Source organism: Muntiacus reevesi, chromosome 6 (genome assembly GCF_963930625.1).
Source record: "Muntiacus reevesi chromosome 6, mMunRee1.1, whole genome shotgun sequence".
NCBI lineage: Eukaryota > Metazoa > Chordata > Mammalia > Artiodactyla > Cervidae > Muntiacus > Muntiacus reevesi.
In genome coordinates this window covers 9,124,959-9,138,181 of record NC_089254.1, presented here as the reverse complement: position 1 = coordinate 9,138,181, position 13,223 = coordinate 9,124,959, and the positions used below count along the sequence as shown (strand labels likewise).

The 13,223-nt window shown below is 36.7% G+C and overlaps 1 protein-coding gene across 2 annotated transcripts in view; it reads left to right on the top strand.

Moving 5' to 3' along the window:
* LRRD1 (leucine rich repeats and death domain containing 1) overlaps positions 1 to 13,223 on the top strand; it is a 31,969-nt gene extending 18,746 nt beyond the window's left edge. For both annotated transcript variants that reach the window (XM_065938583.1, XM_065938584.1), the window contains 4 exons: positions 3,383 to 3,581; positions 9,917 to 10,078; positions 12,161 to 12,278; positions 12,908 to 13,223. In XM_065938583.1, coding sequence (XP_065794655.1) covers positions 3,383 to 3,581; positions 9,917 to 10,078; positions 12,161 to 12,278; positions 12,908 to 13,094 — 666 coding nt within the window. In that variant the 3' untranslated portion in view covers positions 13,095 to 13,223. The remainder of the gene's footprint in view (positions 1 to 3,382; positions 3,582 to 9,916; positions 10,079 to 12,160; positions 12,279 to 12,907) is intronic.

Genomic DNA, 13,223 nt, shown 5'->3' with positions numbered 1-13,223 from the left:
GACTGAATTTTATGGAAATATTTTTAAAAATCAAAGAATTTGATTTATATATTAAGATCTGATTTATATATTAAGATCTCAGTAAACAAGTGAAAAGGACACAGCTATTACCTAGGTATCTTTAATCTGACCACCACAGTCAAATTAATTTGATAGAGGCTTGACTATTATCTGGAGAAGGGACAGGCTACCCACCCCAGTGTTCTTGGGTTTCCCTGCTGGCTCAGCTGGTAAAGAATTCTCCTGCAGTGCGGGAGACCTGGGTTTGATCCCTGGGTTGGGAAGATCCCCTGGAGAAGGGAAAGGCTACCCACTCCACTGTTCTGGCCTGGAGGATTCCATAAACTGTAGAGTCCATGAGGTCACAAAGAGTCAGATACAACTGAGCGACTTTCACAAGTCACACAAGTCACAAGGGACTATTATGGATAGCAAGATTTCCTAGTGTGTGTGTATGTGTTATGTGTCCAACTCTTTGCAACCTCATGGACCAGAGTCCACCAGGCTCCTCCGTCCATGGAATTCTTGCTCCTCTGTTCAGGCAAGAATACTGGAGTGGGTTGCCAGCTCCTCCTCCAGGGGATCTTCCCGACCCAGGCATCAAACCCAGGTCTCCCGGAAGATTCCAGGCAAATTCTTTACCGTCTGAGCCACAAGGGAAGCCCAAGATTTACCAGAGTCTGTTACTAAAAAATACTAGGCCCATGAGCTTTGAGAAGTACTGGGCTCTTTGAGAATCGCAATGGATTCAAAACATTAAAAGCTCTCAAGTGGCCTGCACAAAGAGATTGGTTTGTCTCTATTTAACCCACATTTCCCAAAGTTATTTTTTAAACCTATCTGCTATATATACATTTTCCAGAAAGACTACTCCAGAAAATAGTTGCTTAAGTAGATGGAATGAATAATAATACATGTTATATTTTAAAAGTTTCTCTTATACTAAAAGACATGTTTTAGTTCTGTACTATAATTGTCAACTGATTCCTTGGCTGATTTATAATCCTCTCACGTTCTCTTCTTATATCTTACTAGGGAAATCTACAAAGTTATGTCTTTAATTTTCTCTTTCCTATTAACTGCTTCCTAGACCTCAGCATGCACGTGCCTCTCAGACCCAGATGTCTGGAGCTAACGTTCACCAGTGCACTAGTACCACAGACTCCCTGCATACTCTCTCTTCTGTTATTCTTCTACTGTCTCAAACTCAATATAACTTCAAAATCAAACCCACCTTTCTTTCTAATGCAACTCCCTTCAAAATTCCCCCATTTCTGTTTGTCATGCCACTTTCTTCAGACCTGCCAATCTAGAAATCATGGAACCATCACCAATCATACTGAATCTCACACCAAAGCAATTTCATTTTTCCTCTGAAAAAGCTCTTGGATCCTCTCTCTGATTTTCCAGTGTCACTGGCTCCATCCTGGTCCATGCTCATTGCTCCGTTCATGCCTAGACTACTCTGGGAAACTTCTGCTATTCTCTTTGATTCTGTCTCCTTCCTTTTCTCAGGACTCATCAAAACTATCAGCTTTCATTTCACAGGGCCATTCTTAGGAATCTAGATTCCTTGGATGGGTGGACGGTTGCCAAATGCCATGTCATTAAAACATCAATTTGAAGGTCATCAAATGAGAAAAATGATGTATCAAAATTCCTTTCAAAAGGAATATCCTCTATCATTGGAAAGGTCACTTTGATAACCCTCTTGGGGTGAAGGTAATATACTCAAAAGATTAATCTATATAACAGCATATATTCACTGTACAGTCATCTGAAGAACAGGAATCAGGTTAATTACAGGGCTTTTATTTTGCTGAGTGCAGGATGCCCAACAGGAGTTTTCCTTTCAGAGTAGCTCTCTCAATCACACAGTTCTCAGGCACTTCCTCTAAGAAATGCTGAGCAAATTGTTCAAGAATATTTGTTTGAAACAATGTCAAATTGTAGACCTAGCTATTTGTATTGATCAGATTCCTCCCAATAGGCCCAGATTTCAAGTCTTGCCAGAGGTTGGTTCCATATTCCTTCTCTAAATATATCTCCTTCTGATTCCTATCACCTCTTTACTTGTCAGCTTTTCACTGGCCATTTTTATGCGTGATATTTGTCTTGCCTGAAGTGTCCTGTAACTTCTATACAATCCTATTCATTCTCAAAAAGCCATTTGACTCCCATCTGAAACTACATGAAACTTCTTTTTTGTTCTCTCATTTATGCTGATATACATTCCCTAAATTCTCTCTCTATATATTATTGTTAACATTATTTTGGCACTGAATTACTTATTGATTAGTGCTGATTTCTGATTGTTTCATATGTGTATATTTTGGGCTTCCCAGGTGGCGCTAGTGGTAAAGAACCCACCTGCCAATGGAGGAGAAGAGATGCAGGTTTGGTCCCTGGGTCAGGAAGATCCCCTGGAGGAGGGCATGGCAACCCACCCCAGTATTCTAGCCTGGAGAATCCCATGGACAGAGTAGCCTATCAGGCTACAGTCCACAGGGTTGCAAAGAGTCGGACACCACTGAAGTGACTGAGCATGCACACATGCATTTTGTTCCCAAACTGAATTTTAATCTCCCTGAAGTTAGGATCATCTATTATGCTTCTTTTATACATGGAAGAGCACTGAACTCGATATGTAGTATTTACCTTGTTGTCTGATTATTTTTGAGGGGCCCATATATTCAAAACACTTTTTTTCACTCACAGGACTTCCTCTATTTCAGAAGCCACTTGTGATGACCTTATTTTTTTCTGAAGATGCATATTTCTTCTTTGCCTTAGCAGAGTATCTTAATTCCTGTTACTTTGCAATCCTTTTTGTACTAGGAATTTTCATTGGAAGCTACATTGCCAAACTGTGTGTGTCTATTACAAAGGAATTAATGAGCACTTACTCAAAATGTATCATGATTGGGAACATGCATACAAAAACTATATGTCATTTAAAAATCCAAGGAGAATACACAAGGGATTAATAAAAAGCTATGTTGATGAGAGTAGGAGGAAAGAGATCAAATATGGAAGAGAATCATTTAGAAAGACTTCAGGGAGAATAAATCAAAGCTGGGTAAGCTTTAGGGACAGGAGGGATAAGGTGGCACTGAACATCAAGCGTTGGGTGAGTGAAAAAAGTAGTTAGTAAGCCACAGGGTTGAATAGGTAGCATCAGTCAGAATGGGGGAGATATGTGGATGTTACACAATTTGTTGTGGGTTTTATTAAAGAAAGGAATCACAAAGACTTTGTGACATAGTGAAAATATCTCCTTTTTTGGAACAACAAAAAAAAAATCTCTCTACTTTTATTTCAGAGAAAAGTTTTCACCATAGAAATATTTATTAAAAATATAATTGTTTAACCTTTGTTACAGCTAACAAGACTTCCAGAAGAGCTGTCTAATATGACTAAACTTAAAGGACTTGATATTTCAAATAATGCAATCAGAGAGATGCCAACAAATATAGGGGAACTGAGAAGTCTGGTTAGTCTAAACGCAGACAACAATCAAATAAGATATCTGCCGCCATCTTTTCTATCTTTAAATGCTCTCCAACGGCTAAACTTGAGTGGTGAGTGTCAAGTATAATCAATAAGCGTTATTAATAAGTTGAGTTTTAGTTTCTAGGTTGCACATTTTGCTGACAAGACAGAATGGCAAACACTCAACACAATGTATTAAGTGCCCATTGGAAGGAAATGGTTACTGCACATACAGAAAATGGGAACAAAGCCTAAAGTCCAGTTCCTTCCCTGAAAGAGGTTATGATCTAGCTGGGGAACTTGAACATATTTTCATTCTTTTCTGTCTTCTCTGCCTATACCTAATCATTCAGTATTTCTTCCCTTTGTGAACCTGACCTCCCTCCGTCTCCACACACAACCTTAGGTCAGCATTTTCTCTATTTTCCTTTCCTGCTGGCTACCCTCAGCCCACTCCTACACCCTATAGTAATCTAACATCTTATAGTCTTTTACAAAGTAAATCACTTCAATTACAACAACAAAAGTAAGTCATTCTGAAAATATCAGAATTCTCAAAGCTAGACTAGTATTTTTCTTAATTTTTATTATAAAGTATTTCAGGCTTACAGAAAAAACCACTTATGTGCTTACTCTGAGGTATAAGAAATCATTTACTTGAGTTTTTTTCATTCTTTTTTTTAAATTAACTTAAATATTTATTGAAGGATAATTGCTTTACAGAACTTTGTTGTTTTCTGTCAAACCTCAACATGAATCAGTCATAAGAGGGGATACATGTATACTTGAGGTATTTTTGAATGTTAAGAAATAAAACAGAATCGAAACTTCTTTTGTACTTCTCCCCAAGACTGGAAGTAGGGGCAGGTGGCTACTGGTAAAGAATCCACTGATAATGCAGGAGACGCAGGTTTGATCCCTGGGTGGGAAAGATCTCCTGGAGAAAGAAATGGCAACCCACTCCAGTATTCTTGCTTGGGAAATCCCATGGACAGAGGAGGCTGGCAGACTACCATCCATGCGGTTGCAGAGTCACACATAACTAAGCAACTAAACAACAATAACCAAACTAGAAGTAACCACTGTACTGAAATTGGTGTATATCTTTTTTCTACCCATTTTTTTCCACCCATTTTTTTCCGTCCTTGATAATCATACCACATGCTCTAAAAAAGTATATTCTGCAAGTGTTAGGTACAGTGTTTTATAAATATCATATAAGTACTGGTTGATAATCTTGTTGGAATATTCTGTCTTCATTGGTATACTGTCTTGTATTAGTTGCTTTGGAGAGGCATTAAAATCTACAAGTAGGACTGTGGAATTTGTATGATTTTTGCTTTAGTTATCAATTTTATTCATGTATTTTGAAGGACTATTATTAGAAAAACACAAATATGATTGTTTTTAATAAAATGGTATTGAATTTTGTCAAATGACTTTTCTGTATCATTGAGAGAATCATGAGCTTTTATTCTTTTTTCTCTTAATATCACATGTTACACTGATTGATTTTCTTATATTGTACCATCCTTGCATTTCAAGATAAATCCCACCTCACAATGGTGTATAATTCTTTTAATATTTTGCTAGATTTCATTTGCTCTTATTTTGTTGAGGATTGGTGCAAAAAGGATATTGATCTGTAGTTTTCATTTCCTGAAGTGTCTTTTTCTGGCTTTGGTATCAGGGTAATGGCAGCTTCATGAAATGAGTTATGAAGTGTTCGGTCCTCTTCAATTTTCTGAAAGAGTTTGAGGACTGGCATTAGATGTTCTTTAAATATTTGGTAGAATTCACCAGTGAAGCCACAAGTTGTAGGGTTCTTCTTTGTTGGAGGATATTTGATTACTGCTTCTGTCTTCTTTCTAGCCATAGATCTATTCAGATTTTCCGTCTTTCTCCATGATTTAGTCTTGGCAGGTTTTGTGTTTCTCGCTATTTGTCCATTTCCTCTAGATTATCCAGTTTGCTGGTATAATAATGGTCATAGTACTCTACAATCTTTTACTTCTGTAGAATCAGTAGTAATGTTTCTACTTTCATTTCTGATTTTAGTAATTTGAATCTTTCTTTTTCCTTAGTCCAATGAACTAAAGGTTTATCAATTTTGTTGATCTTTTCAAAGAACCATCTTTTGGTTTTGTTGATTCTATTGATTCTCTATTTCATTTATATCTGCTCTAAAAATTCCCAAGTGGCTCAGTGGTAAAGAATCTGCTTGCCAACACAGGAGATGCAGGAGACGTGGGTTCAATCTCTGGGTCAGGAAGATCCCCTGGAGTGGGAAATAGTAACCCACTTCAGTATTCTTGCCTGGAAAATTCCACGGACAGAGGAGCCTGGGGGGCTACAGTCCATGGGGTTGCAGAGAGTTGGACACAACTGATTGACTGAACATGCTTGCAATTTTTATTTCCTCCTCTTCCTGATAGTTTTGGGTTAATTTACTTATATTTTTCTAGTTAATTTATATATAAAGTAATTACATTGATATTCTTTTTTAGTGTTGGTATTTTCAGCTATAGATTTCATCTTCAGCACTGCTTCTGCTGCATCTATAATTTTTGGTTATTGTGTTTTCATTTTATCTTTGCATTTTATAATTTCCTTTTTGATTCCACCTTTGACACAGTGGTAGCTTAAATTTGGCATGCTGCTTAAATTAGTAAAGTTTTCAATTTTCCTTCCATTATTTTTGGTAGTGTCATGCCACTGTGGTCAGAAAAGATATACTGTATGTTTTTTTTTTAATCAATCTTAATGAGATTTGTTTTGCACCTTAACATATAGCCTATCATGGAGAATATTCTATGTGTACTTGAGAAAATCGTGTATTCTGCTGTTGGAATGTTATATGTATATCTATTGGGTTTAATTGTTTTATAGTGCTGTTCAAGTCCCCTAAATGACTTTTGTCTAAATGTTCTATCCATTACTGAAAGTGAGGTATTGAAGCTTCCATTTATTATTGTAAAACCACCAGATTTTCCCTTCAATCCTATCAGTATTTGCCCAGTATGTTTTGGGGCTCTGTTGTTTGGTTTGTACATACTTCTAATTGTTATATCTTCTTGATGTAATGATCCTCTTATCAATATATACTGTCCTTTGTCTTTTATAACAGTTACTGACTCAGAGTCTTTGTTATCTGATATTACTAAAACCACCCCAGCTCTTTGGTTAGTATTTGCATGGATTTCTTCTTCTGTCCTTCAATACCCAGAGCCATAAAAGAAAATACTACTTTCCCAGTCTTTGCAGTTTATCTCTAAGCCGGGGCACTTTAACACTAAGCCAGGCCACCTAAGACTCTGTCTTAGTCTTTTCCTGATTGTGTGAAGCCCAAAAATCCACCTCAGGTGCAAGCCTAGGATTCTCTCAGTTTTCTTCTGGGCATGTGTCCAGTTCTGAATGTGCTTATTGCATTCCATTTCCCCCAGAAAATACTGTGGCTCTTCTGAGCCCTAATTCCCCCAAGAAACTTCCTCCTCAGCCTTCTCCTTCCTTGGCTTTTGAATTTGTTTGCTGCTTTGTCTGCTGTTCTTTGCCGCCCTCCCTTGTAGGGGACAGGGAGACAGTGTATGTCTTTACATGGGACAACAACTGTCTGAGCCAGGGTAGCAAAACAAAGGTCATTCTCTGTGCCAGTCCATCAGGAAATCAGCAGACAGGTCAGAATGCAAAACCACAGTATTAAAAGAACAAAGTCTATGCTGGCTTTCTGATACCAGCACGCTGTGCCAGGAACGCAGGCTGCCCCAGCCCGCTCTTTGACTGCTGCTGCCTGGGAAATGGAGAGTGGTAGGGAGATGAGTGAAAAAGTCAAAGTGCTCTCTTACCAAAATTCTTCTGCCTTTTTCTTCCTTGAGCAGTATCCTACTAACTGTAAAATTCTGGAGTAAATGCCAGAATTCTGAAAAAGCTGATTCTATCATTGCTTTCCAACTTTTGATTGATTGAAGTAGAGGACCTGATTTTTTGAGAGGATTACTCTGAACTTTCTGTGACATTCATTCTAGGTGTGGTTTTCATGTTTATTTATACTGCTTGGATTTTGCTGTTTCTGGTCTGGATATTTTACTAAGTTGGGGACTTTTAACCTATTTCTTCAAAAATTTTTTCTGCTTCATTTTCTCTCTTCTCTTGGTAAGATTCCAATTACCTTTACATATTGTCTAACAAGTCCCTAAAACTGTGAGTGTGTGTGTGTAACACACACAGCTTTTAAGCATCTCATATTGATCTGCCTTCAAGTTTACTGACTTGTCTATGATCTCTATTCTATTACATCTGTCCAATTAATTTTTAATTTCAGATACTAAATATTTCAGTCCTAGAACTGCCATTTTTCTTTTCGTAGTTTATATCTCTCCTCCAAGATTTCCCTTTTTTTCATTCGAGACTATCTTTCTTTATATTCTTAAACTTCATTGTATTAGCTGCTTTAAAATTCTTTTTTTGTTAACTACAATTGAGTCAGTTTTTTTCTTTTGGGAGTGAGCCACACTTTCTTGTTTCTCTGTTTTGAATCCTGAAGTCTATCATCAATTCTCTCCTCTCTCCAAAGAAAGTTGATATTTGTTCTGGTTGCTATTGTTGCTTCATCAGGCACTTAAGTTGCTGGACTGAAAATGCAAACGCCTTCCCTGAAGTTGGCAGCTCCTTACATCTCAGTTCAGTACTTTCAGCTGGTAGCTGTTATATCGATTATCTATTGCTGTGCCACAAATTTCCACAAAATTTAGCTTCTCAAGTTAATAAAATATTTATTTCACACAGTTTCTGAGGGTCAGGAACCCAGAAGGTGTTTAGTTGACTTGCTCTGTCTCAGAATCTTGTGTGAGATGACAGCCAACCTGTTGGTTGGTACTACAGACAGGCTTGATTACTGCTAGCAAATTTGCTTCAAAACATATTTATGTGGCTGCTTGCAACAGAATTGAGTTCCCTGCCATGTCTGCCCCCTTATGACATGGTAACTAGTTTTCCCCAGAGCTAGTAATATCAGAAAGAGAGAATATACATAAGTCAGAAGCAGCACATACTCCAAGAAACAATAAGCAACCTAGGACCCAGATCTTGGTTTCTAAAACCTTTCTTCACTGAAAGGAACCAGGTTCCTTTATTCTTGGCTAAAATAACATAACCATAAAATACACAAATAACACAAAGGCAAACTTTAGGCCAGTTCCTCTTGAAATGATTATAAATTCTTTGTCAGTAATCACAGTTTTACTTTTTATGTCAAGTTTATATTATCAATAGATTAAGGTGGTTTTGAAAAAATTACATTTAAGGAAGTGGAACTTACCCTCCACTCTTTGAGGATGGACCAGACTTTATAACCCAGTTCTAAAGAAAAAGTATGGAAAGGAGAAAATCAAAACATTACATTGCAGAAACCTAGAAGACCCCATTTTAGCCAAGGGATCAAGGTTAACATGCCAGTGATGGCTTGTGGGTGTCAGGTACCCCTGAGGTGAAGACAGCACTCAATCTCTGTGGCATTCTTTCCAAAAACCCATAACCCCAGTCTATTTCTGAAAAAATATATCAGATAAACTCATATTAAGAAATATTCTTCAAAACCCTAACCAGTTCTATACAAAACCATTAAGATCTTGAGCAACAAGGACAGGCTGAGGAATTCTCACCGACTGGAAGACATACCTGTATGCGATGTGCTATCCTGGAATAGATACTGGAGCAGAAAAAGGGCATTGATGGAAATATAATGAAATTCAGAAGCATCCAAAGCTTATTTAATAGTACTGTGTCAATGTTAGCTTCTTGGATTTAAAAATGTAACATAGGGGACTTCCCTGGTAGTCCAGTGGCTAATACTCTGTGCTTCTACTGTAGAGAGCACAGGTTAAATTCCTGGTTGAAGATCCTGCACACTGCATGATGCGCCAAGAAAAAGTAACATAATAATGTGAGATGATAACCTCAGGGGAAACTAAAACTAGATGAAAAGTATTTAGGAGCTCCATACAATTTCTGCAACTTTTCTGTAAACCTGAAATTCCTGAAAACAAAAAGTTTATTTAAAAAAATTACCAAAAAAACAGTACTGTCACACTTACTCTGTAAAGTCCATTCTGGTATTGCAAGAGGGAAGCCTCCTATCTTATCTTGTCATTCTCAATGAGAAAAAAGAATCCTTGCTCTGCTTCTGTACGTCCCCCTTTTCACTCCTAGCAAGTGGACAACAGTAAGAACTTAAGATTTGCCAGCACCACGAGGCTCCTCTGGCACTGCGTCGGTGAGACACAGTAGACGCCCTTTCACGCCATGTTGCGCCCGACTCTTCCTGACCCCATGGACTGCAGCATGCCAGACCTCCCTGTCCTTGACATGGTTACTTGTCTCCATAGTTTTCCTTTACAAAAGGATGTAATTCATTTTTTTTTCCTGCTAGGAAATAATCTTTCAGTTCTGCCTAGTGGTATCTACAACCTTTTTTCACTGAAGGAGATAAATTTTGATGATAACCCTTTGCTGAGACCGCCAATGGAAATCTGTAAAGGAAAACAGTTGTATACTATTGCACGCTATCTACAGAGGGCAGATGAAAGAGATGGTAGGTGATGAGTGAGGACTAGCTAGCTTACAAGTCATTTTCTGGTATGTGTATATTAACAAATAATTTGCTTTAATCAGAGGTTTTCAATCTGGCAGGGACATTAAAGTATTTATCATCTTCCCTTTTCTGAAGGCTAGGAGTTTATTTTGATAATTCAGATTATTTAATATAGGTCTTTACAATTTGAACCATTGAAAAACAGGTAAATTTAAGTCACAGATGAGTTGCTTCCCATCTATTAGCCTTGATGCTCTTCAAGAGGTTGTGGCCATCATGATCGTGGCCAGACTCAGAGAATCTACCTATTGAAATTTTTATCAGTTCTGGACTATAGCACCATATACAGTTGTTTCAAAAGTCATATTTGGCCTTGAAGGAAGTTCACAGATGCCCGTCAGTTCTTGGCTCATTACGATCAGCTGTCTGCAATCCTTAGGCAATCTTCATTTCTGCTGTTCTTAAGTACTCCTCTGATTACTTCAGAGAGCGGGTCTATTTTCTTTAAATGGCCTTTCACCAGATGGAGACTGGTTTCTTCAAGCCTTTGGATGGAAGTTGCACTGTCTCATTCTTTCCCTGGGTTGGGGTTCCCAACATCTAAGGTTTTTCCTGGGACTCTGAGTTTGCCGCTCACTGTCAATCCTCAGAATAGACCCAGATTTTTGTCCTCCAATTTAATGCAGTTTTAAAGTATTAAATCAATTTAATGATCCAGATTTGGGGAAAGAGAATATATACAACTATCCCCCCAAATCATTCTATTATGTACCCTGTCTGTGTAATCAAGAGGCTTATACCATCATAATCCTTTAATCTGTTGAGATGGTCACTAAAAAGATATGGTTACAGTCCTCTGTAAGCCACAATAGGTATGATTACCTTTCTGAAGATTTTGCAAGAAGGCCTCATTGATGGAAGGAGCCTAAGCAATAAAAAGTCACAGTAGTTGTTTTCTCTAACTTGCTATGCAAGTTGGTTCTGCTATCATAAAAGGGGAAATTTAATGGTAAGTTTACTTTTGTAAAACAAAGGTTGAAGGCCTTTTTAAGGATCTGTATTATTGCTAGGTTACAGTACTTTAGAGAAGGGCTGTAAAGTTACATGACTGAACTTTCTTGTTAACATTCTGCTACTCAAGTTCCTGAGGATAGAAGGTTCATGTGGTTCTAGTAGGGAAAGTTTAACTGGCAATGACAGTACATCAAAGTCAGCAAAAACAAGAGAATTCAAGTCATTTATCTCCTTTCTTTATTCCCATGGGGCCTTCATACTGCAAGCTTGGCACCACAGAGACTGAAGAGAAAGTCATCATGGGAGATATATTTATTCTGCAATTAACAAGAAACATGGGGTCTCTTCCTTAAAATTTCATTTAGGAGACTGGATTTTCAGTTATATCATTAACATACAGTCTAGCCTGAGTGATTAATGGTATAGATAAATATGTTAAAACAGAAAGCACTGAATATATTTGAGATGATTATAGAGGGGGTGGCAGATCTCTAGTTTTTTAAAATTCTCAAATTACCTTGGTTAACAGAAAGATGGATCTAGTTCATATTAGCTAATAGCTTTTTTAAAACTAAAAACACTCTATGTCTAAGCCAACAGTCATTAAATAAATGATGTGAATATAAAACAAGCATATATATGTGTGTGTACACCATATTTATAGTAGTTTTAAACTTGGTTTCTCAGGATAATACCCAAAGAAGCATATTAAAAAGCTAGAACTGAAGGAAGGAGTTAAATTCGTTTCAAATCCTGAAAGAATTAAAGGGTTTAATGATCACTTTGAAATTGCTTATGATATTCTTTTAAACAGACATTTTATGTGAAATTGACATTTATGTTATTTATGTTTAGGGTTAATTAGAATTGAGAATTGAGTAGTTCAAATTTATATTTTGTTATCTTCTCAAATTTCAGTTAGTATATTTGTACTTTATTTTTCAATTTTGTTTGATATATACATTGTATAAGAGCACAGAAGTAAAAAATCTAGCTATAATATTAACTCAAAATAGAGTATGTTTTTAAAAACAGATGGCCTAAATTTTCTTTTATGTTCCAATGTAGAGAAAATCTTAGCAAAGATCTTCAAGATAGTTGCCAAGAATATTACTGAAACAAATTTTCAATTTTTGTGTCAAAAATTAAACCTGACAATCTCAGAAAGTGATAAGTCTGCATTGAGGTATGTATAAATGACAACATGTAGTATAAGCCTATTCTCATTTTCTGGTTTATATCATGTTGATATTACATGTTTCTGAAACATTCATATGAACATCAACTCTAATTTGTTATAAAAGACTGATTTTAGTTTACTATATGTTTGAGATTCATATGGTTACAGTAATTTAAGAGCAAGTACTCTGACAATAGAATGGCTGGCTCTAAATCCCAGCTAGTTTTGTGACCCTGAATAAGTCCTCTAACTTTTGTATGCCTCAATTTTCGACTAGTAAAATAAACAGATTTACCTAAGTGAGTTGTCATGAAATCAAGTTATAAAGCATGTAGTACAGGAGCAGTAATGCACTGGTCTACAGTAAATAGGCGACAATTATATTGAGGTCTTGAGTAAACCTCTCTTAGAATCAAATGTTAATTGAATTGTCAATTTTGTACAAGGCAACAAGGGCTGGCATAGGACTGACATTCACTTACTGTGTATGTGTCAGACTCTGTGCTAAATTTTTATATAAACTGTCTTCACTGGTTAATTTAATCACTCTGGTAAACTAGGTTGAAAATCTAGATATACAATGTTGAATGTTCCTAACTGATAATTAAAATAGTTATTATTTAAATTTTTTTCAGCACTGTTTCACTAGGTGAGAGAGTCCACCAAGTACTTGATAAGTGGAAAACGGAAAATAACAACTTGTCGGTAACCACTGCTGCTTTAAGAGATCAACTAACTCGGGCGCTAACCATGATAGGAGCATATGAGATTATGGACAAAATAACAGCTTTAAAACTTTTTTCATGTGCAATTAAATTCTGAACAGTGTATCTGGAATAAGAAATGAGAACATAGGATGCACTTACATAATTGAAACTGGATAGAAGAGAAATGCACGTCATGTCTCTTTTTATGAATTCCTAAGAGATGATAAATTTTGGCTACCACTCT